Source organism: Salvia splendens, chromosome 7 (genome assembly GCF_004379255.2).
Source record: "Salvia splendens isolate huo1 chromosome 7, SspV2, whole genome shotgun sequence".
Lineage (NCBI taxonomy): Eukaryota > Viridiplantae > Streptophyta > Magnoliopsida > Lamiales > Lamiaceae > Salvia > Salvia splendens.
The window spans coordinates 545,860-571,116 of NC_056038.1; the positions used below are offsets into that span (position 1 = coordinate 545,860).

At 35.7% G+C, this 25,257-nt stretch overlaps 3 protein-coding genes across 5 annotated transcripts; all 3 read right to left on the reverse strand.

Annotated features, from left to right (window-relative positions):
* Positions 1–3,164: 3,164 nt before the first annotated feature.
* LOC121811194 (protein PEROXIN-4-like) lies at positions 3,165–5,342 on the reverse strand. Its single transcript, XM_042212000.1, has 6 exons — positions 5,172–5,342; positions 5,011–5,066; positions 4,812–4,931; positions 4,577–4,705; positions 3,625–3,754; positions 3,165–3,420 (listed from the first exon to the last, which is right to left on the reverse strand). The coding sequence occupies exons 2-6, from the start codon at positions 5,014–5,016 to the stop codon at positions 3,332–3,334; spliced, it is 474 nt and encodes a 157-aa protein (XP_042067934.1). The 5' UTR covers positions 5,017–5,066; positions 5,172–5,342; the 3' UTR covers positions 3,165–3,331.
* A 3,062-nt stretch (positions 5,343–8,404) lies between these two features.
* Positions 8,405–12,655, reverse strand: LOC121811179 (TOM1-like protein 9). 2 transcript variants are annotated; one of them, XM_042211979.1, is made up of 10 exons: positions 12,419–12,655; positions 11,542–11,620; positions 11,209–11,307; positions 11,008–11,121; positions 10,773–10,915; positions 10,262–10,358; positions 10,047–10,132; positions 9,764–9,955; positions 9,229–9,680; positions 8,405–9,121 (listed from the first exon to the last, which is right to left on the reverse strand). In XM_042211979.1, the coding sequence occupies exons 1-10, from the start codon at positions 12,517–12,519 to the stop codon at positions 8,577–8,579; spliced, it is 1,908 nt and encodes a 635-aa protein (XP_042067913.1). In that variant the 5' UTR covers positions 12,520–12,655; the 3' UTR covers positions 8,405–8,576. The 2 variants fall into 2 exon arrangements, with proteins under 2 accessions (XP_042067913.1, XP_042067914.1); XM_042211980.1 differs by having other exon boundaries at positions 10,262–10,343; positions 12,419–12,653.
* A 5,263-nt stretch (positions 12,656–17,918) lies between these two features.
* Positions 17,919–22,477, reverse strand: LOC121810261 (beta-adaptin-like protein A). 2 transcript variants are annotated; one of them, XM_042211037.1, is made up of 11 exons: positions 22,286–22,476; positions 21,353–21,869; positions 21,005–21,129; positions 20,724–20,922; positions 20,366–20,594; positions 20,088–20,254; positions 19,759–19,968; positions 19,386–19,496; positions 19,143–19,319; positions 18,582–19,025; positions 17,919–18,337 (listed from the first exon to the last, which is right to left on the reverse strand). In XM_042211037.1, exons 1-11 carry the CDS (start codon positions 22,336–22,338, stop codon positions 18,047–18,049), a joined length of 2,523 nt encoding a protein of 840 aa, XP_042066971.1. In that variant the 5' UTR covers positions 22,339–22,476; the 3' UTR covers positions 17,919–18,046. The 2 variants fall into 2 exon arrangements, with proteins under 2 accessions (XP_042066971.1, XP_042066972.1); XM_042211038.1 differs by lacking the exon at positions 17,919–18,337 and adding an exon at positions 18,342–18,480 and having other exon boundaries at positions 22,286–22,477.
* Positions 22,478–25,257: the final 2,780 nt, after the last annotated feature.

Below are 25,257 nucleotides of genomic sequence, written 5' to 3' on the forward strand. Positions count from 1 at the left end.
AAAAAGACCAGGAATATTTTAATATGATCATTATTATGTCCATGAGAATATCCATTCAATTTTGTACAACAGTAATAATAATATCTTCATCATAAGAATATTCAATTTTTCAAAAACTTTTCTCATCTCTTATATAATATAATATTCTCTATTTAGTTTCATTTTAATGTAATTTCCTTATTTATGAAGATTGAATAGTTACACGGTTTTGGAAAATGACATTTTCATAATTAATGTCTCTCTCTGTGTTTCCTTTCCTTATCTCCACTATATTACAACAGTAATTTAAACAATAATTAAAATTCTCTCTCTTCAAATCATAGTAGTACTATCTTTCTTAGAGAATGCAAAAAGAGAACCCACAAGATATACTAAGATTCCTCACCTTTTTTTATACTATGTAGGATATGTGTATAATGAATGATGATTTACCAATTAATATTATCAATTTGTTGTGATGATTTGCAAATTAGCATTAAATTAATTGTGAAATCTCAACAATTTCATTATACATATACATCTATAGAAAAAAAAATTACAGTATTTGAGTGAAAGCCATTTACAACATTGAGATATTATTGAGAATTTGGACATAGTGCTACTATATACTAGTACCAACTAAAGAAAAAATAAAGGAAACTAAAATAGGTCTAGATCTTTCAGCAGTAAGTGCTACATGCAAATTAATTTATCAAATTAAATCAATAAGTTGCAATTGGTCTTTAGTTTAACTTCACACGTTTATAAAACTAGGTTTTTTTACGTCCTCACATGCTATGCACCCGGTTAATGACTCAATTAGTAGTATAATTCAAAAACATAAAAATAGTAAAAAATATTACTCCTTGTTTTTCTCAGAAATTTTTGGTAACGAAATGCTGAAAATATTTATAACCAACACAAAACCAAAAAAGTACCATCACATAGCTATACTAAAACATCAAACAAATTTTACATGACATAGTTTCTATACTTATTTTAATAGTATATTTTAAAGAATACAAAAACTTAAATATTATACATATGATAGTTTTGTAATGAAACATACAAAAGATGACAATCAATTGAATCTAATACCATAAACTTCCATAACTATGCAACAAAATTAAACATTGTGAAATAAAATAAAAGGCAATGAAGTATAGTATTAGTATTTTTTAATGGAAATAACTATAAATTTATTTTCAAATATAAAAATCGCATAGTACAAAAATTTAGATTTATAACTCAAGTCCCAAAAATCTTTTGCAATTATTACCTTAGTGAATTTTATGTAAAGTTGTCGACTTGAAATAGGCGACATTTTAAAGTGATCATGACCCCATATCGATATACATTGATAAAATTGCGCTGATAAAATATATGTCTACGGTCATATTCATTTCCAATGACAATATAAATCGATGACCAAGTTCGATTTGGTAACAATTTAACTAAAAAACATAATTTCGTCGATTTGGTAACAATTTCACTAAATAAAACACAGTAGTATTTTTTTTCAAAACTCGACAAAAATAACTTCAGTTTATAGTACTATATGATCGATTAAGCTTAATTAGATCCAGAACTTATAAGAGCATATATATATATATATATGTGTGTGAAATCTTATTATATAGTCATATACTCCATTTTTTTGTACATCTGCAGTTACTATATAATACTCCTACATTTTTATCTGAAGTCACCTAATATTAATTTTATATTAGCCACGAATATTTTGTGGTTAGCTGAAGATAAATCCATGCATAAATCTTAACAAATATTTTCACACCCAACGTGAAAGTTGGATCCAAATTTAAATCTGAAGATAAAGAATTCAGATTTTTTGTTTTTTTTTCTTGGAGAGATGAACTATTTGTATTTCATTATCTTCATTTCTCTACATTCTTCTGAAACCATTAATTAACATGTACGTGGTCAAGATGTTTAATTTTTTTATTAATTGGCCATATATTAAAAACTTGTATTATGCATAATCCAAAACACAAAATTAGGCATATCCACAACATAAATACTTATTATTATATAACAAAAAAAGCATTGTTAATATGACACCATAAAAAGATTAAATAACCCTTTATTTTATTATGATTATACATGTAAGATGTTGTACTTGAAAATAATGGACTGTAAGAACCATTCTAATGAATTTGGATAGAAAAAAGCACAACACAACACACATAGACTGTAAATTTATATATCATCATTTATAATTTGATTTTTTTTCTGATATGAATTAAAAACCCATCATTAAATGAGCTAGGGTCATGATTGAAAGAGAAAGTTTTGTGTACCAACAGCCAGTGCAATGCTGTATTATTGTTGCATAAAAAGTTCAGTGGTCCCAAAATTATTTTTTGTTGAGAAAAGTTATAAAATTTAGGAGTTTGCTACATCAAAAATAGTATCTTTTGAAAGCTTGTCGAAATTTCTGGCATATTGCTGAAAATTTTTAAATTTTAACTCTTCAAATTGAATGTACGTGTATGTATAATGTATATATGCGCAGAAGAAATCCTATTTGTTCAATATATACAAATATAATTGTATTTATTCTTTTATTTCATTCCACCAATACATAATCTGGAGATGTTTTATAAATGAATTTTAGTGTAGCATGCACGACCTTTCAATTTGTAGCGATATAAATACGAGTAAGATGATGTGAAAGAAAATGTATCATGTCACTAGAGGTGAGTAGAATATTCATAGTCGAATAACCAAATCTAATCAAATTGAAATATCGAATTTTCGGATTGAATCGAATTTATTTTTATTCAAAATACAGATTTTCAAATTAATTTGGATTGGTTTTTAAAAAATAAAAGAAAAATCAAACATCAGAAATATATCTAATATGCATAAAATATCATTTCAATTAAATATCAACAATAATATTTATTTAAATATTCTTAACTTAATATATGTAGTAACAAATATACTAGTGAAAAACTATTTGCAATTTCTCAATTTAGGATTTAATAATTTTTCGGTACAGTTGGCATAAAAAGTTTAGAATTTTGGATTTGAATTTTCGAATATTTATAATTGTTCGGATTTTTATTATCTGAAATTTCAGATATTTCGATTGAGAAATCGGTATTAGGCGAAAAGAATTCCGAATTCAACCCACACTTCACCAGTGAAAGAATTGAAATCAATTACACAAAGCGTAATTTTATTCATAAAAAACAGTAGCTGGTGTCACTATTTTGGAAAGCAGGATCTTAACGTACAACCTAGATGCATGGAAGTACAACAGGTTACATATTTGTATCTGAAGAATAAATGAGTTTATTTCAAAGAAACAAATAGGAAGGAAGACTGATCACTGCTTCTTGGGCATGGCAGCAAGTCTTGTATACATCCTAGCCATCGACTGGTAGCCTCGGATATCGCCTGACCGGAGAAGGTTACCTTTGACAAAATGACAAAACGCATCAACCACAATAGCTATGGAATCGGAGAATGTAAAAACAATCTTAACGAAAGGAACAACGCGACTACACAGAGAATAAATCTGACTGCAAAAACTTGTGCACATCCGGATATATGGTGTATCCACTGTAAAACTGAATTGAGCAGATATGTAACGTATACGGGTATCACAAAGTTCGATACCTGAATCGCAGTTAAGTGGGCTGTCGGGCTCTGGATGACCCATCAACGCAATTATAGCCCTACAGACGGACTGCAATGTCCAGGCGGGGCTCCAAGCATTCTTCAAGATATCAAGGCAAATCTCACCTGTCTGCATAAAATAAAACGGAGAAAACAATATTATAAGTATGGGGATAAACTAAGACGTCTTCAGATTATAAAACCCAAGCATCACAAACTATGGAATCAACAGGCACAAAGAATCCAGCAGAGTGCATAGATGAGGAAAACTACACATCAACGGCATAGGAACTGTGTGTAAAGTCATTCCTTTGTCTTTCTAGCATCTATAGGGATGTCCTAGTCGTTTTTCATGCCGGGAGGCCAAATCAACCAGCAAAGGTATGGAAAAATAAAATTGGCTATCGACTATTTAAGTTATAACCAAGACATATAGTACCATCATACTGAAAACGAGGGATTCGTTTCACACTTAACCCCAAATCCAACCTCTAATTCGGCACTTTCATTCAAAATATACAAGTTAAGCCAACTACGTACAACTTCACAAAAACCAGTACACAAACAAACAAAAACTTGATTAGGAGCTCTGTCAAGTGCTCCATTTCAGCAGTTTCACTTCCATCATTAGTTAGAAACATCACTTCCACAACAAACTCTAATACTAACATTACTCTGTTAACAAAAGACTTTAAAAACTACAGAAATCATCACACATTTTGCTCTTCTTGTCATACAGCAATCGCACGACACAATAGCAAGAAATAGATCTCTCGAACTATCTAACGAAATCAGGACATCCTACAACAATCCAAGACTAATGCTAACATTACTCAATCAACAAAAGACTTTGTAACTACAGAAATCATCACACATTTTGCTCTCCTGCCATTCTACAATCACACGACACAATAGCAAGAAACACATCTCAATTCAAGACAGCATTAACCACCTTGAAATGCACATTTGGATGGAAAATCTTGGTCAGAAATCGAACTTGAGGCGGCTGCAGAGGATAATGCTCAGGCACAGTAAATGCAAGCTGGAAAACTCCACCTTCGTAAGGAGTTTCTGATGGCCCCTATGCACATTAACAAAATCGACAAAATTAATCCAAATAATCAAATCCCCAATGTTTTCCCCCAAACAAATCACACACGAGCTCAAAACGAGAAAATCTAAACCACCTTTACAAGAGCAGTCCATTTAAATATGTTGGAATCATCACAAACCAATTGAATATCAGGATCGGCCGCTTTCTCTCTCTGCACTTCTTTGTACTCCTTGAAAAGCCTAGCCCTAGACGCCTAAATCCCAAAAATTGATCAAATTCACCAAAACACAAATAAAATGAAATAGATTGAAGCTCAAGAGAGCGAAATTAACCTGCATTATAAGCCCTAATAATTGGAATGAATGCCGCCTCGATGACTGAATAAGAACTGCATCAAGTCGAGATTATCACATGTGAAGAAAAAATAAATAAGAAAAAAACTGAATAAGGAAAATTTTCAGAATATAAAGAGAGATTCCAGAAGCATTAATACCTAATCCTTGAGATTAGCAACAAATTGGTGGAAGGGATCAATAAACTCAAGGAATTTTCAAGAAATGGAGAAGTAAATCAGTTGCAGGATGAGGAATTAATAATCACGACGAAGTTTCCGATAAGAGAAATTGGTGTTGAATTCTAAGCTCATATTCATTTCTGTTTTTTAAAAGCACTTTCAATAATATTATTTTATTTTACTTCCGGTCAATAAAATCCTTCCTATATTTCTCTGTTTGTGATTTTCTCAATCCATTATCTGATTGTCACATCTCTAAATTATTCATGAATTTAACTTTTTATGTTTTGTCATTTATTTTATATTTTAATTTATTCATGTCAATTTAATTAAATAGTAGTATGAAATTTATCAATATTGTAATTAAATTGAATTTTGTTTTAATTAAAAATATAAAATATATCCAGGAAATAAATACTCACTACGCTTCACAGTCAACATTTTAATTAAATGGTGGGCTCGAAAAAAGGCAGCCCAATTCTAAGAAAAATACGCTGAACAGATTTGGGCCTTTTGTTTTATTTTACTTAAAATTATTATATTGATTACTGTTACATGTAACCATCATTATAGTCTGAACATTATGTAATTTCAAATAATCTTCAAATACGAATTAATTGAAATCAAATTGTGTATGCAATTAATCGAAAAAATCAATATTTTTATTGAATAAGGTAGTTCCTCCACCAATAACTCAAGGAGTTTTATAAATACAATTTGCAGCAATTTATTGCCATTTTTGGTAATTAATTTATGCAGAATTAATAATAACTAAATCAGTAAAAGTGATCAACATAAGTAATTTACAAGCCCTATAATAAGAAAGAAAATAAATTTATAAACTAAAATGAGATTGAGACTTCATCCTTCCTACCTAAAATTCTGAAAGAAAACTTAATATAGTAGTAACAATAATCCTAGCTGAACAACCAATTAATAATAGCTAACTTAAGTAAATTTACAAGTCCTGTGATAAGGAAAAAAAATGTATAAACTAAAACGAGATTACATTCTTCATACCTAAATTTCTCTTAAGCGAAAGAAAACTCAGAGTGAGAAGAACGGAGTTGATGTAGTAACAATCACTATCCATTTTACCAAACAAACCAGTTTCTCTAACAGTTCTCCTATTTTTAGAATAATATTGAAAGAGCTTCTCATCAAACAATAGCAACATGTCACCATTTCGGTAAACATTGATAGGCCGAAGACGTTTGAGTAAATCTGGACCAAAGATCATATCATCCACACGGACCCTTAAATATTCTCCTCGCCAGACGATGCAATCTACCTTGCACCAACATTTCTCAACTTGTTCGTATTCTTTCAACAACCAAAGTTGATTATCATGGGAAGATGGTTCTTCATCACAAAAACACAGACAATCCCCCCAAATATACAATATTCCACACAAACTTTTAACAGGTACACCAGAGAATGTGCTAAAACTTTCGGTCTCATGATCAAAACAACAAACGTGAGGAAACCAATGCTTGGTTGTAACTGACCAATGGAGATTGCCACTAACAAATACACCAGCTGAACTGAAGCAGCGACAAAATGAGGGGGCAGCAGCTTTAATGCGCCTCCACGAAGATCTAGTTCCAAGAGTGTATACATGACATTCACCGTACCTAGGGTCAAGATAGACAATCTTATGTTGTCCGCTTATTTTGCTCACTCCAAATCCATAACAATCTCCCATCGAGTAAGACGCTCAACAAATTCACGGGTGATCGGATTACATACATAAAGATGATCAAAAAAAGGATTTTTAAGAAGAAGCAATTCGTTGGCTGAACCCTCTATTCTTGATGCTTGTGGGAAATTAAACTTGGTGATTGGATCCTGTTTGTGCGTGTATTTGTGCTTGTCTTCCAATTTGAATCTGTAGCCGGCATCGAGATAACTAGGGCGGGAGCGGACATAGAAAGATGGGACTTAAGAAACGAGTCACTCTCGATCAGATAGAGCCATAATTTGCAAACGCATTTGCAAGTTGCAATGTTTTCGAGCGAGAGTCTCAATAGAATATCGGTAAAAATATCTGATGGAAGGTATCTGAACAAATCTTGGGATGGATTAATTTTAAGAGATCACTTACTAACTTCTAACATGCAGAATCACATAAAAATAAAATATATATACAAGCATACAAATATGAATAAAACTTTAACTAGTTGGATTATTATAAACTTCAACCAAATCCTTGCATACATAAAGATGATCAATAAAATGATTTTTTAGAAGAACCAAACCGTTGGCAGAACTTAGTGATTAGATCTTGCATGTGCTTGTGCTTGTCTTCCAATTTAAAAATGTTAAACCAATTTGAATCGTGTGAAATATGATTAGGGGAGAAAACAGTGATTTTATGTGTGAAATTCATATTGTTTTGAAATTTTCCCAATATGATTAGAAATTTTGAAAGTGAAAAACCTCAAAATCTCTATCTCTGAATCCCAATTCGCTTAGCCAACTGTCAAATTTTCGATTCATTTGACTGAAGTTGCATAATTTAGGGGAGAAAACAGTGATTTTTCGAGGTAATTATATGCAATGGAGGCGGAGCTCAAAGGTTTGCTGAGTGATCATCCCAGTTTGAAGGATTCTATGCCTGATCCTTCTCATAAAGATTTAATTGATAAGGTTGTTGAAATATATCGAGCTAGCTGGAAGTGTGATGAAGCCAAGAGCAGCTGACCGTTGGAAGATATTTTGAGTCAGTTAGTTAGTTTGATAGTTAGTTAGGAATGAGCTGGCACTTTTTCCCTCTTTTCTTCTTCTTAGCTGAACTATAAAAGGAAGCTGTAACCGTGTGTAAATCATTGATTGTCTCGTTTCATCTTTTCTCTCTTTAGTTCCTCTGTTTGTGTTCATATCGGTTGGTATTAGTTCATATTGTTCAAGTGTGGTTTGTGTGTTCAATCTGATTTCTCAGTCTCTGTATCCAGTTTCTCCATTTCTACAAAGGTAAAGTCCCTCTATATATGTATATGAATAGATATCTGTTGCTGGAACTGTTGTAGTAAATCATGTAGTAGTTTTTTTTTTAAAGCATGTTTCAATATAATACTATCTAAACAATATTTATTTTATTATTTTATAGAACGGTTACAGTTTTATCAATTATACTTTTGATCAAACAAAGTCCATTGATCTAAGAATTTGGGATGTAATAAAAGTAGTGGACACTTAAAAAATATATAGCCTTGCCCAAAAAGAATGGCCTCTTACCCTTTATTTTATGTGTGAGAGAGAAGGGTTATTTTTTGCGTATGAGAGCGAAGGTGTGAATGCAATGATACACAGTCCAAACAAACAAATTTACAAAAAATGCATATGGAATTAAGAGGTACCAACGCACAAGAAGCAACTCCCAATTCAACCTGCTCTTGCTTTGGCTGGTTTGAATTTGGTGATGTCAACCAGGTCACCGAAGAGCTTGTCCTCCGGTTTCGTCGGCTTTCCAGACGGCATGTACGACGGTACCGATGCTGAGTAAGAAGAAGATGCACCACCATCCCTCATTGACAAGCCAGACATATTCTGCTCGAGATACTGGGCGTTGTGCATTTGCTCCGGGCTGTAACCGTAGGCATAGCCATAGCCGGCCATTTGGTTGTTGTGCATATGCTGGGGATACGCATACCCCATCTGGTCGGCTTGCATTGGTTGATGATACGCGCCTATGGGTTGTTGCATAGCCCCCATCATCTGGTTGCTGAAGTGGCTTGGATACATATAGGGTCCTACCACCTCTCGGATGTTTGACTTAGTTTCGGGTTGTGGAATGTAAGCCCCACTTGGCGATGGCTGGAAGCCGTTGGCTGCTACTTGCGATTCTTGAGGTTGGCTAATGGCTGACATGCTGTTATCCAGCTGGGCTTCCCATGGGGGAGGAGGAAAAGCATTGCTACTTTCAGAACCTACCGATAAACAAGATTGCATCGATCAAAAAGTTTAGATCATGGGCCGTTAGATTCACACGATGGGATCTTCCAAAAGACGGAAGTTAAAAAAAAAGGAGACGTACCATAAGTTGGTGAGTCTGGCAGTTGTTGCTGGTTCGTCTGAACATTCCACAGGAAGGCAGGTTCTTGCAAGTAAGTCGACTGGTCATGTTGCGGTGCTATCAGGCTCGAAGCGATTCCGTTAGGGAGTAGAGATGGCTGTGGAGATTGACCATTACTTTGTTGCTGAATATGAGGTAATGAAGAATAGGCTTGCCCATTGGAATTTGAGGATTGAAGGTTACTCGGTGGATACATATCAACCAGAGCGAGAATATTCTGCTGGGATGCAGCTGGGCTCGTCGGCTGAGGATCCGACAAAGGAACAAGTGCCAGAGAGTTTGCTGCCGGCGAGTTGAAATCATCTCCGCTCAAAAGATCAACTTTTGCTGTGGTTGTCAGTTGTCCATTAGTTGCCGGAGGAGCAGCGGCCGTGAGTAGCAACTGTCCCTCTAAACTAGTTTCAGACGTCGATCTGAGAGTGATGTTGTACAGCCAATTCAAGCACAAACAAGTTGAGAAATATTGATATCAGTATATTTCATGAACAGGAATTACCCATTTTCTGATTGTGTATCACCAGTGTCAATGAGGGGAGCATCAATGTTGACCAAGGCTCGAGCAGGTTTGGATTTTTTGGTCTCGGGTTGAAGAACAGGGATAGAGCCGGAAGAAATTGATTCGTGTCTAGCCAAAATACGTTGCAATTCATCATTCAGAGCCAGTCCTTGACATAACAGTGATTCATCCCTACATCACATAAAAATGGAAAGGGCCACTTAACGGATAAAATGAAGAGTAGAGAATAGACATGAAACGCAGGATGGTGGCGAGCCCTTACGTCGTTGAGTTAACAAGATGTACCACTCTAAGCTTATACGCACTGCACTTTTTCACCAGATCAATAATGATATCTTGCTTTACTTCCTGCCACCAAGAAAACACAGTTTTAAAATAGTCTGGGTAGCGGCTAATCCCGAAAAGTATATACAGCCAATTTTAACTTAGGCTATGCCTTTAATGGATAGAAACTTCAACATTCTGTCATCGTAATACCTCTTTGTTATCAGGACCTATAGCATTCAGCATCTCGGCAAGGACATCCATAACACCACGTGCATTTTCCATTACTGTCGGGCTAACACAGAAAGATCTATCATCAAGGATCATTTCATTCTTAGTAAAGCATTGTTAACAAAATTTATTACCTTAGAATGTATCCGGTTTCAATTCTAAAGAAATCAAATAAAGCTACCGGGTATTTAATGATTAGTTAAAAGGGGTTGGTTCCAGTGAGAACTTTTTTAAATGATAACTTTGAGAACTGAAAATCATACGAGTTCTCTGATGCGTCACAAAACATATCAGGTCATGATATTGGGTCAGGAAAATCAACGAACTGATATTGAGTCAAAAAACTGGTGCGTATTGTGATGTCCACTGATATTCATGTATTTGCGGACTGATATAGTTTCATGTTCCGACTTTAAGAAAAGTATTGAAATGACCCATCTCCGTAGTTAATATGTACAATTCATAACATAGTGAGAACTTAAGAGAAATGCACCTCAATGTTGGAAATTCAGATTCAACGGATGAATCAGCAGGAGGCAGTCTAGACTCAGAATCACCGAGATTTTGTGGGTAAGATGGTGATGCTGAAACAGGTTTTGATGCCTCGGAAATTCGGGGGAAAGCTGCTCCAGCGCGCTGACAAAAATGCCACAGGAAGCAGAAATAAGCGACATCTAGATATGTTGAACATGAAAAAATGCAAACCAGCAAATAATGTATATACTAACCAGCAACTCCTGATAAGCTGCAAAGTATTGGGTATATCTTGCCCTTGGCCCTCCAAAGGCATCTTGCCAAGTATTTATCAATATTAATATCTTCTCTTTCACACGAATATCCGGCTGCAACGATAAAGTTTGCGTCGTTAGAAATTCAGGTAAATATTTGGAAACAGGATCTAATTGGTGCCACAATTGTGATTAGACTACCTTCTTCTTTGCAATTTTCACCATCTCACGCGGCAACTCCCTCTCAGCAACAAGCACGTGGACAATATCACCACAGTTCTTCACAATGGTCTCCAATAGCTAGAACACAAAACAAACCCTGATTTAACATTTCATGAGGTGCAGAAAATCGGTTACATTTCCTATGAAGGTCTTTAGTTGCGGACATTCGTCCAACGCTTCACGTTATAGAGTGGGAACTGCTAAATTTCATTAAAGGAACGCTGAATAGAAATCGAAATGTGAGTTGTTCGAATCAAGTTTATTGTTACTACAGGACCAGCAAAATGTTTATGCACAAAATATCACACTTACGGTCAGGGCAAGGAGCTGGACTTTGGGCCGTCTGCTACGTATGCGATTCTTTATACCTTTTACAACATCTTTTGCTTGTCTAATACAAACAAGAGAGACCATTAGCTCACAGAAGGTATGTGCTATGCTTTCTCGAGATAAACAACCATAATGCAGATACGAATTTCCAACATTCCGTATGAATGAAAGAAGCTAATTAGTCCGATTAACATGGAGATATAAATCATCCCATAGGTTACTCCTTCCAACAAAATTACCTCATACCTCAGTTTTCCTTACACACTTTGTGATACACAAACCACTAAAGGCATCATAAATTTTACTCCTTCTGTCGCCGAAAATAAGCCTCATTATTTCATTTTTGTCCATCTGCCAAAATTAGTTCTCTATTGTATCTTTTTTTTTTCTCTTTCACTTTCCTACTTTACCGATAGCACGTTAAAACCAGTGTCCTCAACAACTGAGACTATTTTTCTTGAACGAATTGAGTATAAACTTATCATTAAAAGGAAATATTGTCACTTAATCATCTATCCTCATCAATCTGATACAAAATAAACTGCTGCATAACATGATATTGTATGCTAATAAACAGTTAACAATATGTTCAAACTGCAGCTCAAGTCAGTGACATCCTAAAATTATCAACTAGATCGTCATGATCACAACATCAAAGCACTTCTTCAGCTCACCGACATTCCAAACTACCATTGATCATTCCAATCACAATAATCATTAACCAGTTAACTACATAAATAAAAAAAATAAAATCAAATGCAAACTAAAAAGCATAGTGTAAAAAAAGAGGAAATGCAAGCAATCATCAAACAAAATAAAAGATTAAAAAAAACTTGCAACTTGAGAGAGAATTAATTACGCGGGATCCGAGTTGCACATATCGCAGATCTCGATATTCCTCGCCCAATCTGGACCAATCAGCATATCGCTTGTAGCTCTTTGCACCATTGCATTCACCATTTTCGCTCTCTCGCCGGATAAAAATCAGTGATCGAAACCAGAGCCGCCGCAACGCCGCGGGGGAACCAATCAGGAAATTCCGGCGAGATTAGCTAAATTATTTCTTTTGTCGGGAGGAAAATAAGTAGTACTAGAATTTTTTTAATATATTTGTATATATAAAAGTGAAGCTTTTAATGTTTTCGCTGTGCTTTTATTATTTTCTGCAATGATTATTAATTAATAAACATTGCCAAATGGATAGTTGGATTGTTGAAATGTCGGTGTACTATTATAGTGTATGTTAATTTATTACCGAATTTATTATTGAAAACAACATTTCATGGTAATTAGAGATTATATTTCAATGCACAAATAGCATTCAAGTTAAAGGTGTCAAACGAGGGAAATTTTAATTATTTTTAATATTTGACATTATAATATAGTACTTTATTATATTTATTAGTACCAAATAAATATTATTATATTTATAATTAACTAAATTTAATTATAATGTACAACTAACTAAAATTTAAAATTTTAGTTTACATGTATCTTTAATAGTATATATTATATATTCCATAGAATTATAATGTAGTAATATTCTATGCATATTATAGTCGTATTTAATTTCTTTATCATTTATTATATTATAATTATATTTTATTTATAATACACAATGAATTATATCTATAATTTATTAGTATATTTTACTTATATTTTAAATTTTGTATATGATTGGTTCGATCATTTATACTGTTAACTAGGAGTAATAGATTTGTCAATTTACTTACCAGGCTGAATGTATAATGATGTCTAATCATTTAATCTTCGTAACTAAAAACACATTGTCATAGAAATATATCTATAAAAAGTATAAATATAAACCAAAGACAAGAAACAAAATACTAGATTCCATGATTTGATCATCAATTCATAATTTGATTTCTATGAGAAAACTAGTCAAACACTAAAAATTTAATAAAAACTCATGGTTATACTCAATTGTCCATTGTTGTCGGTCTCATCCGTGCGTACTGCTGCTTCTCTTGTGTTTTTAAGTAATTTTCATATTCGTAAAAAAGATCACAATTGCTTAATAATTTTTCGTTAAGAGATGGTTTAATTGTTAATGTCTCACCCAACTGATCGAAATTAGTCAACCAATCGGATAGAGGTTATTACATAAATCTGCAGATTATTTCATCAAATTGCATGGAATTTGGTAACAATCTCACGCAGCCGCATGAATGCTCATCACTCATCACACATCAAAATTTGCTCTTTCTTGTTACTACAATTTTGTCGTATTTATTTATAGTACGATCATACAAAATTAATTGACCTAAGATTTGGGGAAGAAAGCTTTTTTTCCCTACAGAAATATTACCATGTTTGGTGAATAACACAGCTGATTGAATTAACGGGAAAAGCATGCTTAGATTGTGGAAATGGTACCAGAATTGTTTAGCGATTCATCCAGGTGATCAGCTCCGGCTTCATTTGGGGGTTGGGCGATATTGCAGCTCAAGCAGTCACTCACTCCAACGCCATGCCGCAAAAGCACGTGCGTCGTCATTCTTATTGTTATTGTTCTGTTTTGATGATTTAAATTGCTCGTTTTCATTTGAATTTCGCCTGCATTTTCAGGATTTGTCAATCATGCTCTTTATGGTATGCTGCTGAAGCTTGAATTCGTACATTGTGAAATGCCTTTGCTAGTAATTTGATCGGATATGAATACATGTTCTTGTGCATCTCATGACAATTGATGATTCAGTATTTATGATGCTTGCAAGAATATATGTATTGTGATGGAATACTCCTCTTCATAAATGGCCTCTTTCTTCATAAATGGCCTCTTTCTTCCTATTGCTTCTAAAATACAATAGGTGGAGCAGCCTTGCGAATTCGGGTTTTTGTTTTATGTTTGATGATCCTTGCTCACTTCTCCAGGAAGAACATAAAGAGTTGGAGACGAGTAGCAACCACGACTATGTTTGGTCTTGGATTTGTTGGTCCCGTTGGCCACTATTGGTCGGTATCTTACCTTACCCATTTCTGTTCTAGGAAAATTGTGACCTAACTATTGCCATATTTGTTTCTATTGCATTCAAGTTCCAACTAGAGCGATGGTTGAAATCTAGGCTCTCTTTCAAGGAAGAAGGTCAAGGCGGCTGATTTCTTTCGTCCTTTATACAGCTTCTCCTCGAGCTTTCTACCAATGCACCATTTTTGTTGATGGAAATTGAGCATTAATCCAGTTAGAACAACACCTTTTAATGGCGGCTCGTGTATTTGAAGTGGGCATTCATAAAAAAGATTGTCCCCTCCAACATGAAGACGATGTCCAAGAGTTTAGTTCCCTGTCTATTCTTGTTATTTCATTTTTCTTTTATATTTTTTTCGTTTTTCCTCATAATTAATTGTTAAACATGGTAAGGAAAGATTTGGAATTGAGATGAATTCATGTTTTTTTTTTCCTTTCAATTTCCTGCTACATTATTTCCAGAAATGGGATTTACTTCATTTCAATCTCCTAAGTTGCTAGAAAAATGAAAAACTAACTCAGTCCAATAGCAAATTAGTTTTGTACACAAATCAAATTTTACAAGACAAAAAAAGAAACTAAAATGGTCGATTTAAAGCCTAAGCAGAACCGAATCGGAGAATGCCTGTGATGTTGCGTGGCCATCAATTTTGATCTTTAGTTGCACTTTACACGACGATGAGTTGATGACAGTCCACGAGATAAGCAAACGAACCCTCTGCCTCCTGTGCGAAGAAAAAAAAGTTGAAATTGGGGGGCTTGGTCGCCTGATGCTATGCAGTTGATGGAGTGGCCTTGCATATGCTGAGGGGGCGGCCTGGGGATTCGTCATTCCTGAACGAAATACAATGAAAGGGTGCCGTCTAAGATCCTCATGTCGTAAACACTGCAATCGGATATTATGAAGGAATGTAAGAAGAGAGGATGTTCATGAAATGCTCGTTTCAAACCCGTGATGAACATTACTTTTGCCGTGGCAGTCAGTAGTAAATTTGTATGCAATTAATCGAAAAAAATCAAAATTTTTAGAGTGAATGATACCTGATCTTTCACTTTCACACATAAATGGTACATGATCTTTATTATAGTAGTTATATTATTTTTGGTACCACAAGACAAAAATAACCTTAGGTACTAAACATGTTATTTTTTTGTTATAGAAGATATTTTTGGTAATTTCAATTAAATAGAATTAAATATGTGATTTTTTTTCTACCTTTCTTATTTCTTTTTTTCTTCTTTAGTTTATTCTTCTTTCTTTTTTCTTCATTGTCTTCTTTCTTTTTAGTAGTATTTTATAATTTTATCTTCACTTCTTCTTTCTTTTTTCTCCTTAGTTTACGTTTCCTCTTTTTTCTTTTCTCTTCTTTTTCTTCTTTCTTTTTTAGTGTTTTATACATACATCTAATTGCATTCATAATATAAATCAATAACAAAACACCTAATTAAATTAATTATTTAAAATAATTAAATCAATTGAATATTTTTAATTAAATTATTTATACTCATTTTAGGGTTGAAACACCTAACTAAAAATATTCTAACTCTTTATCATTATGAATACAATTCACAATTTTAAATTTTAATTAAGAGTATATAGATTAGTTATTAATTTGATATAAAATAATAATTAATATTTATTAATTACTACTACTTTTTTACTATTATAACAATAATATTATTATAATAATTAAATATAATTATAACTATAATTATGGTTAAGTATATTTAAATGATATTAAAAAATAAATTAATTATTAATCTATAACATCAAAATAATAATATTAATATTGATTAATAATAATAGTACAAAGAGTGAGTAGAATGAGAGAAAATACTATAATATCACTTTTGGTACTAGTTTTGTCAATGCTCAAAATATCCTTTATGACACAAATGGAAAAATGAATTTGTTTAGAGGGTATTTTGGGTGATAATTGCATCAGGTACCAAAAATGTGATTTACAGGTACCAAAAACGATATAAAATAAAGATCATGTACCATTTATGTGCGAAAATGAAAGATCAGGTACCATTTACGTACTTCACTCAAATTTTTAAGTAGTTCCTCCACCAATAACTCAACCAGTTTTATAAATACAATTTGCAGTAATTTATTGACATTTTTGGTAATTAATTTATGTAGACTAGCAGAATTAATAATAGCTAAATGTATAAAAGTAATCTAAACTCTAAAGTAAATAACAAGTCCTATAATAAAAAAGAAAATAAATTATAAACTAAAATAAGATTGAGACTTCATCCTTCCTACCTAAATTTCTGAAAGAAAACTTAGAGATATAGTAGTAACAATCATCATAGCTGAACAACCAATTAATAATAGCTACATAAGTAAATTTTCAAGTCCTGTGATAAGAAACAAAATACTCCCCAGGCCTAAAACACAGCAGTGCTGCAGTGTGATTTGGACAAAGAGATTAGGAAAGAAAAAGAGAAATTCCAACCCAAGTCTTCTTCTTCATCAAGCTCCATGGTTTCAAGGGTTTCATCAACATTTATCTTTGTTCTTAGTCTGATCATGTTAGGCTAAGAATATTTTGTTGCTAGGCTAAGAATATTTTGTTGCTCCAAACATGTTGTTAGACAAATTAATTTCATGATTTTTCCTATGTTCATTTCTATCTTGTGTTCATTGAATGAAATCATTACTTAAGATGCATCTTTAGTGATAATTCCTTAATCTTAATTTAATGCTTCTTTAGCTTGAATTAAGATAGATTTTGGTAGTAATGATTTATCAATTAGAATTGTTTTGATGACAAATTGATAATGGATGTTGGTCTTAATTGAAACCGTTCTTTGAATCCCACGCTTCCGTATGATTTTTAGAATTGTGGAAATTGATTCTAAGAATATGTGTTTTTTTAACAGTATGCGGCGCGATTTGGGGTTGGGAGACATGGCGAAGCGTGGCGACGAGGGGACTACCGGCGGGGACGACGAAGGTACTGGCGGCGAGGAATCCGAGGAGTGAGACCGCGGTTTTTTTAACTATGTAATTTTTTTTTAATAATTATGTATGTTTTTTTTGTACTATGCATATTTTTTTTAAATAAAGTGCTTGCAATTTCTCCATATTTATGTCGTAATTTTAATTCTGTAAATTGTTTAATTCTGTAAATTGTTTAATTTGGTGAATTTGTGAATTTTTATTATTGTGGGAAGTTCGTCGGGATGTCATTGGGATGTCCGCCACTGTGCAGTGGGATGTCCTTATGACGTGACAGTGCAGTGGGAAATTCTTATGACGTGGCAGGAGGTGTTTTTGGAAAGTCCGCAGGAATGTCCGCCGGGACATCCGCACCACTGCGGATGCCTAAAGTTATTGGAAAAAAAAAACTCAGTACAATAGCAAATTAGTGGAAGCAGAACAGACAATAAGACAACATTTTGTACACAAATCAAATTTTACAAGACTTTTTCCACTGTTCATCGATTTCCAGACAAAAATGAAACTAAAACCCGGCAATGTAAACTCTAAGCAGAGCCGAATTTAGACAGGGCAGACTGGAACAGCTCGGAGAACGCCTGTGATGTCGCCTGGTCATCGGTTTTGATCTTTAGTTGCACTTTACACGACGATGAGTTGATGACACACTCCACGAGATAAGCAGACGAACCCTCTGCCTTCTGTGCAAAGAAAAAGAACTTGAAATTGGGGGCTTGGCCGCCTGATGCTATGCAGTTGATGGAGTGGCCTTGCATATGCTGAGGGAGGGCATGAGGATTCGTCATTCCCGCCACTCCTTGTGGATCTATAGAGGTTTCCTGAACGAAATACAACAAAAGGGTGTCGTCTAAGATCCTCAAGTAGTAAAAACTGCAATTGGATATTCCGAAGGAATGTAACAAGAGAGGATGCTCATGGATTGCTCGTTTCAAGTCCGTGTTGAGCATTAATTGTGCCCGGGCTGTCAATTTTTGACTTAAACCTGTTAATAACCCACAACCAAACTTCTATACCCTAATCACAAGCTTATTAGTAAATAGGCAGCTATGGAAGTTCATAAACCTGGGATAAAGATACTGGTAGTTGGCGCCATTTCTGCTGAAATGCATTCGGGTCTATGGCAGCTTTGGCGTTAAGCAGCAACACAGGAGGAGCAGAACTGGGTGCGGCTGGCATTCCAAGACCGAGTAGATCGTCAATGGCAAAGCCAGAAGGTGGATGTAGTGTAGATGGTTGGTCTATCGATACGAGGTCAAAGTTGCCCTGAGAAGCACCAGCTGTTGTCGAGGCATCGTAAGAAGGGGCACTGTATGCAGAACCATTGTTTCCATAACCATGACTCTCTTCCTTCTCAGAAGTACCCAATAACAAGTCCTTGTCATTTGCCTCAACTCTCTGAGCCGCAACTGCACCATCTGAGGGCTCGGTGCCAATAGATAGAGTACCGAGTTCCTCTGAGAAAGCAAATGGGCCTCTGTGTTCCTTGTCAGTGAACATGTAGGATGGCTGAAAAATATGTCACTTCATTAGTTAATATGAACTGGCTCGATACATGCTACGTTTATGTGTATATACACAGATTGATAATGTAAGCATTTGGGCATCGACTCAAACCAGAAATACCTTTTGGTACACAACAGATAGACTGTTGAATTCATCGAAGATGCGATCTTTCATTTCACTACTCTGTGTATCTGCAAAGACTGAAACAGCTTGTTTTGGAGGGTTTACAATGCGCTCAGCAACAGAAACATCATACTTTAGAAGCCTATAGTACAATAGAGCTCGATCGTGAACATCCTGCAGTTAACGAGGATTTAGCAAGCATTCTAGCATCAACAAAAGGATCGTAAGCTTGAGTTAAACCTGATGAAAATCAGCAACACCAGCTGCTAGAGCATCCCCTAGTGCCTTTTGAGTCTCTGGTGCTCTTCTCAAGAAGCACTTCATTACTGCTGTAAGAAGATGTAGACGAACCTGCGTATATCGTATAAAAGTTAATTACTAGAACATAAGCTAAGAACTATGAATTCACCCATTACCGCCAAGCAAATTAATCTATAATTGCATTTAGATTTTTTCTTAGTTTTGTCCTAAAAGCATAAAATTTTCAGGATGACATCTGTAATTACAGTTTATACTAGAAATAAGAACCTAAAAGCAACGTTTGAAGCAGGCAATATTTAGGAACTAAATGAAAAATGACGACAAAAGCAGAAAGAAAGTGATTTCCAGTAACCTCGGCAGAGTTCTCCTCGTCCCAGTTCTCAACAAGGCCCTCCAGAATATAAGGACTATCTTGCATATCTTGAGCATATTCTCCGAGCATCCAAATGAGAGCAGCTTTGGCTTTTGGTTCCTGAACATTTTTACTACTGATATTCCCAACAACTGCTATGCAGTCATGGCTCCACTGCGGATATTTTCTAAGCAGGTCTTTAACAAGAACCTAGAAACAGAACATGTTTACCACAAGCTTCTCCATGGTGACATAATTCAAGGAATTGGCTACGGTACATCTCAAGATCGGCACACCGGTGTAGCCTAGAAAAGAAACTAGATACTTACAAGAGTTTCAGCAGTCACATGCTCCTTTTCCATTTCCAAGAACTGGAGCAGTCGGTCAACTATGGCATTCACATCATATTGTTGCAAAGCAATTTTACCCACAGCTCGAATTGATTCCCTTGCCATTGGAATATCAACATTGGCAACATATTCACAAAGTTCGGTCACTGGAATAGAACCAAAGATTGGCGATGAGCAGTGACTAGAGTATATAGGGAAAACCGACTATGTTAAATTTCATAGCAAAGGCTTATGCATGCATACAGAATGAAATTCACCTATCTCATACGTATTGCTCTCATTTGCCACAGCAGTTAACATATCAAGCTTTAACTTTTTGACATAAAACGGCTCATTATACTGGCAGTAGAAGTGCTTGTAGTCCGAAGAGAAAATGTATGGCGCACGCATCACAAGTAAATGAAGGTGGCTAAGGACTGCATACGATTGTTCGGGACTTCCTGAGCTTACCAAAGTGAGCAGAGGAGCTTTAATTCGCTCATAGACCTGCAGGATGTATCAGCAGTTTTGTATCAGACGATATTAATAAAACTTTACATATGAGGTACTAAAAGTCATGCTAATGTTCACCAATATTCATGAAGCTATGGATAATAATATATATCGATAAAGTACCTGTTGGTGAACATCGGTCATGGATAGCGTCATATGTAAAAAGACCTTAATAGTGGCCAAGACGACTGCACCATTTGCATGTTGAAGTCTATCTTCAAGAAGATTCATTATATCAAAGATTTCTTCACTATCCACAGGGACATACTTAGAAACCAACTCTAAGACAATACACTGTGCCCATTCACTGAACTCTTTCATCCTGAATACGTAGGAAGCCAAGTTAGGGCGTTTTACAAGATAGATAAATGATTTCAAGATAGAAAACTTTGCAAACTCGATACCTATTTAAAAAGTAATATACAACTGGCTTGCTAAGCAACATTTCTCTCTCTCTTGCTGCTTCCTCGGATGTGCTTGCTTCGAGACTCCAGATCTCTTGCAGCGAAGTTAAACAGTTTGCAACAACCTGTTTAAACAAGTTCAAAATTAGAGGTAGATGACTGAAATCGTCAGTCCGATGACTTGTACTAGCCAGCATCCGAGCCAAGCTCAACTTTTGTGTAAGAAGTCATACATTTTGTTATGTCATGAAATCAACAATCTTTATAATGAGATGTGATATTTTAAGATTAAAGGTTACATCTATAACTAAGGATCAAGGTAATGGAATTAAGGGTGCATAGCCTGACCTGTGCATCTTTGTCTTTGAGCATTAATTGCTTCAACAGAGGCGGAAAATCAGCATCCAAGCATGTTGACGCCGATAGGTGGTACAGCTTGAGCACACCGACAGCTGCAACCATCCTCACGTAGCTATTCCCGTCTTTTAGCCCATTACCCAATGGCCCCACCAAGTACTCCACCAAATTCGCCACACCAAGTGAGCACAAACTCCTCAGAGCCAACCCCCGAATCATGGGGTCCTCATCCTTGCAATCTCTTTGAAGAAAGTTAATAGTCAAAAGCGCAAGATCCGGATTGTGCTTTGCGTAGTTTCCAACATACAAATAACACATCTTTTTCAGCACAATGTCAGAGGTAGCCGAGCACATAACCATTTCACTAAAAACTGAAGATACATCGATCCCAATAGTCATGTACGATATAACCTTCTTGAACAACTCTCTCTTCGTGTCATCGGTTCCAGGAGCTCGGCTACCTGCCAACTGCCGTAGCTGCGTTTTAAGATCCGAAACCTCACCCTTTCTGATAAAAGCAGATAACAAGAATCAGATGAACTGCAATTTACTCTTCAATATAATCCAGCAAAAGACTATTTCCCTTCATTTCAATTCAGCAAAAATTAATTCCCCAAGAATCACAATTTCCTCCCTAAACACACACACACACACAAGAGCCACATAAGACCTCTAGAAAAAGTGGCGCTAAATCTAGCTGTGAGCATGACCCATTCTCATTAAATGATACAGCAATCAAGCATCTTAAATTCACCGATAGTCAGAAAAAAATAACTCATTAGTTTTTCACTTCACTTCTTTTTCAAAACGAATGGATCAAAATGAAGCATTTTTCATATAAATACTCAGACCATTCCCCAAGAACAATTATCAACACACTAATTCACTCTCTCAACACTATAAATTATGGAATCAGGAGATTACCCGGACGGCTGCGATGGAGAAGGGGATCGATGAGATTGAACTGGAGGTGCCATGGATGATTCTGATTTCTTCAAATTCACGTCGCAATTCGCCCTAATCTGAGATTTAGGTAAGACTCACTGCGATTTGAGTAGAAAAACTAGATCTTGTTGAATCAGAAGAAGATAGTTTGATCTCTGTGTCTTCCTATTTTTATTTATTTATTTATTTATTTATTTATTTTCGATAGACGGGCGGAGTGTTCCAAAATTCTTTAAATCCGTCATAAAAAAATACTTTAGTCTATGTCTTCAAATTTCTACTATAAGATTAATAATGCATAAATGAGTCTCATTATTCACAAATCCAATCTTAAAGATCGAACTAGAGGCCAAATTAGGGCCTTCAGATTTAGTTTTTAATGAATGAGATGAGATGATGTAGTGAAAATTTCCGTCTTCATTAGGTAGCCAAATTACTCCAACCGAGAATATTTTTGTCAAATTACATTTATAGTGTATTACTTCATTCCAATAGTTAATTACTTTATTCCAGTAGATTATTACTTCATTCCACTTTGAATTTGAATTTATTTAACATTTTTACAAAATTTAAAGTTAATAGACTGTGTGAAGTGTTTTCAAAATGAAGTATTTATTATTTATTATGATGTATGTCAATGTTGATGAAGTTATAACCTCATTTAATAAGGTAATGGTCTGAAGTAATAGCCCAATTGAAGTTCAACGAAGTAAAATCCTATTATGATGAAGTGGTATACTTGTTGAATGAAGTAAATGCAAATATGAATGAAGTAGTGATCACTCTTCCTCATATGCTCAATAATCCCTTGAAGTAATAACCTAGTCGAATGAAGTGATAAAACTATTTGAATGAAGTAATAAAATAGAATAAAATGAAGTAGTGATCTAGTCAAATAAAGTAATATAGATAGTTAAGTAATGAAGTAGTAATAATCTAGGTGAATGAAGTAATAATGTAACTGAATGAAGTAATAGTCTAGTTGAATGAAGTAATATAGAAATCTAAATAACGATGATTTTTATACTTTTTCTTCTCAAAATTCGTAGCCAATAACAATACAAATTGAATAAAATAAAAAAAAGGAGAGTGTGCTTAGTTGCTTAGACCATCAGCAGTGGGGCGCCCTAAGGCGCGCCCTATGCCGCGCCACGTCAGCATTTTTATCCTCCTCCTTTTCCACCTGCAGTGGGGCGCCCTAAGGCGCGCCACATCATCAATTTTGTAATATTTACAAAATACATACGAATTAAAAAAAACTAAAATACATTTAAAATACGAATTTTAAAAACTTCATTCATTTAATAAAAATTAATACATTACAATGCGAAATAATAAAAAACGCAAACTCAGCGACGGCGGTTACGAGCCCACACTTCTTCAATCATGTCGCTCATGAGCTGCGCATGCTCCTGTTGGTTGCGCATTGAGGCCTGCCTAGATAAAACCTCATCGAAACCTAACGGTAACCCTCTATCGGGTGTCTCGGTCGATGTGCCAGCAGAGCTAGATGCACGGTCGTCGTCATTCCAATCGGTGATGCTTCCGCCTTCACTCTCGACTATCATGTTGTGCATGATTATGCACGCATATATGACATCGACGATGACTTCCTTGTACCAGAAACGAGCAGGCCCTTTCACAATTGCCCAGCGTGATTGGAGCACCCCAAATGCCCACTCTACATCCTTCCGCGCCACCTCTTGCTTTTGCGCAAATAAAACCCTCTTCTCGCCAATCGGGCAGCTGACCGTCTTTAGGAAAACTGGCCACCGTGGGTAGATGTCGTCGGCCAAGTAGTACCCCATATGGTATTGGCGTCTGTTGGCAGTGAACTCTATGGCCGGGCCGTTGCCGTTACATTGGTCGGTGAAGAGGGTGGATGAGTTGAGGACGTTGATGTCGTTGTTCGACCCGGCTACGCCGAAGGTAGCATGCCAGATCCAAAGCCGATAGTCAGCGACGGCTTCGAGGATCATCGTCGGGTGGCTGCCCTTGTATCCACTTGTGAATTGGCCTCTCCACGCCGTCGGACAGTTCTTCCACTGCCAGTGCATACAGTCGATGCTCCCGAGCATCCCAAGAAACCCGTGCGCCCTCTCGTGCATCTGCATCAGACCCTGGCAATCAGTGGCTGTCGGCTTGCGCAAATATGTGTCGCCATAGGCCTCTACTATCCCCCGACAAAAGTACTTCAGACACTCTCGGCCTGTAGTCTCCCTACAGTGGAGGTACTCGTCAAAAAGGTCCGCCGTGGTGCCGTATGCCAACTGACGAATAGCAGTCGTGCACTTTTGCAATGGTGTAAGGCCGGGTTTCCCGATGCCGTCATCCCGAAACGTGAAGTAATCTTCACGTGAAGACAATGTACGAACAATGCTGAGAAAAAGGTACCTCGACATTCGAAACCGGCGGCGGAACACAGTCGGGCCCCAACGTGGTTGATCGGCAAAATAGTCTTCAACCAGACGCCTGTGAGCTTCCTCGTGGTTGCGTCGGACATACGTCCTATGTCGAATAGGACGATGGACTTGCTCAGCCGCCGCCTTCTCGCGCTGCATTTGTGAATAGCATGCCGCCATGGCTTTTCAACGGCTGCATCTAATGCTTCGTCAATCGAACGACCGGAATCAGACGAACTAGAACTATTGGTGTCTTCGCCGGGATTCATTTTCGTTGGATGTTGAGAGAGAATATGTTGAGAGATAGTCGATATGTTCGTATGCACAGCTGAATGAGAAACGAGATTTATATAAAAAAACGAAACCGCGTGCCATCGTCCGCGGTTTAAGTCGCGCCCGAAGCATAGGCCGCGACTATCGTCCGCAGCCTATGCCACACACCCACAGTGGGGGCGGACGATGCGCGCCATCGGGCGTGCCATCGTCCGCCCATTGCGGATGGCCTTATAGATTCAAATTACCAAACAGAGGATCCCACACGCTCAACTT

Excerpts from the sequence above, each read along its gene's own strand:
- LOC121811194 (XM_042212000.1), bottom strand. Across the intron at positions 4,706-4,811 it reads AATGGACTGCTCTTGTAAAG|GGGCCATCAGAAACTCCTTA; the intron begins GTGGTTTAGATT and ends TAATGTGCATAG. Across the intron at positions 3,755-4,576 it reads ATCCAAATGTGCATTTCAAG|ACAGGTGAGATTTGCCTTGA; the intron begins GTGGTTAATGCT and ends TATTTTATGCAG.
- LOC121811179 (XM_042211979.1), bottom strand. The coding sequence starts at position 12,519 with ATGGTGAATGCAATGGTGCAAAGAGCTACAAGCGATATGCTGATTGGT. Across the intron at positions 10,916-11,007 it reads CAGCTTATCAGGAGTTGCTG|CGCGCTGGAGCAGCTTTCCC; the intron begins GTTAGTATATAC and ends CATTTTTGTCAG. Across the intron at positions 9,956-10,046 it reads CATCTTGTTAACTCAACGAC|GGATGAATCACTGTTATGTC; the intron begins GTAAGGGCTCGC and ends TATGTGATGTAG.
- LOC121810261 (XM_042211037.1), bottom strand. The coding sequence starts at position 22,338 with ATGGCACCTCCAGTTCAATCTCATCGATCCCCTTCTCCATCGCAGCCG. Across the intron at positions 19,497-19,758 it reads ACGAGGAGAACTCTGCCGAG|GTTCGTCTACATCTTCTTAC; the intron begins GTTACTGGAAAT and ends CGATATACGCAG. Across the intron at positions 19,320-19,385 it reads GTGTTGCTGATTTTCATCAG|GATGTTCACGATCGAGCTCT; the intron begins GTTTAACTCAAG and ends CGTTAACTGCAG.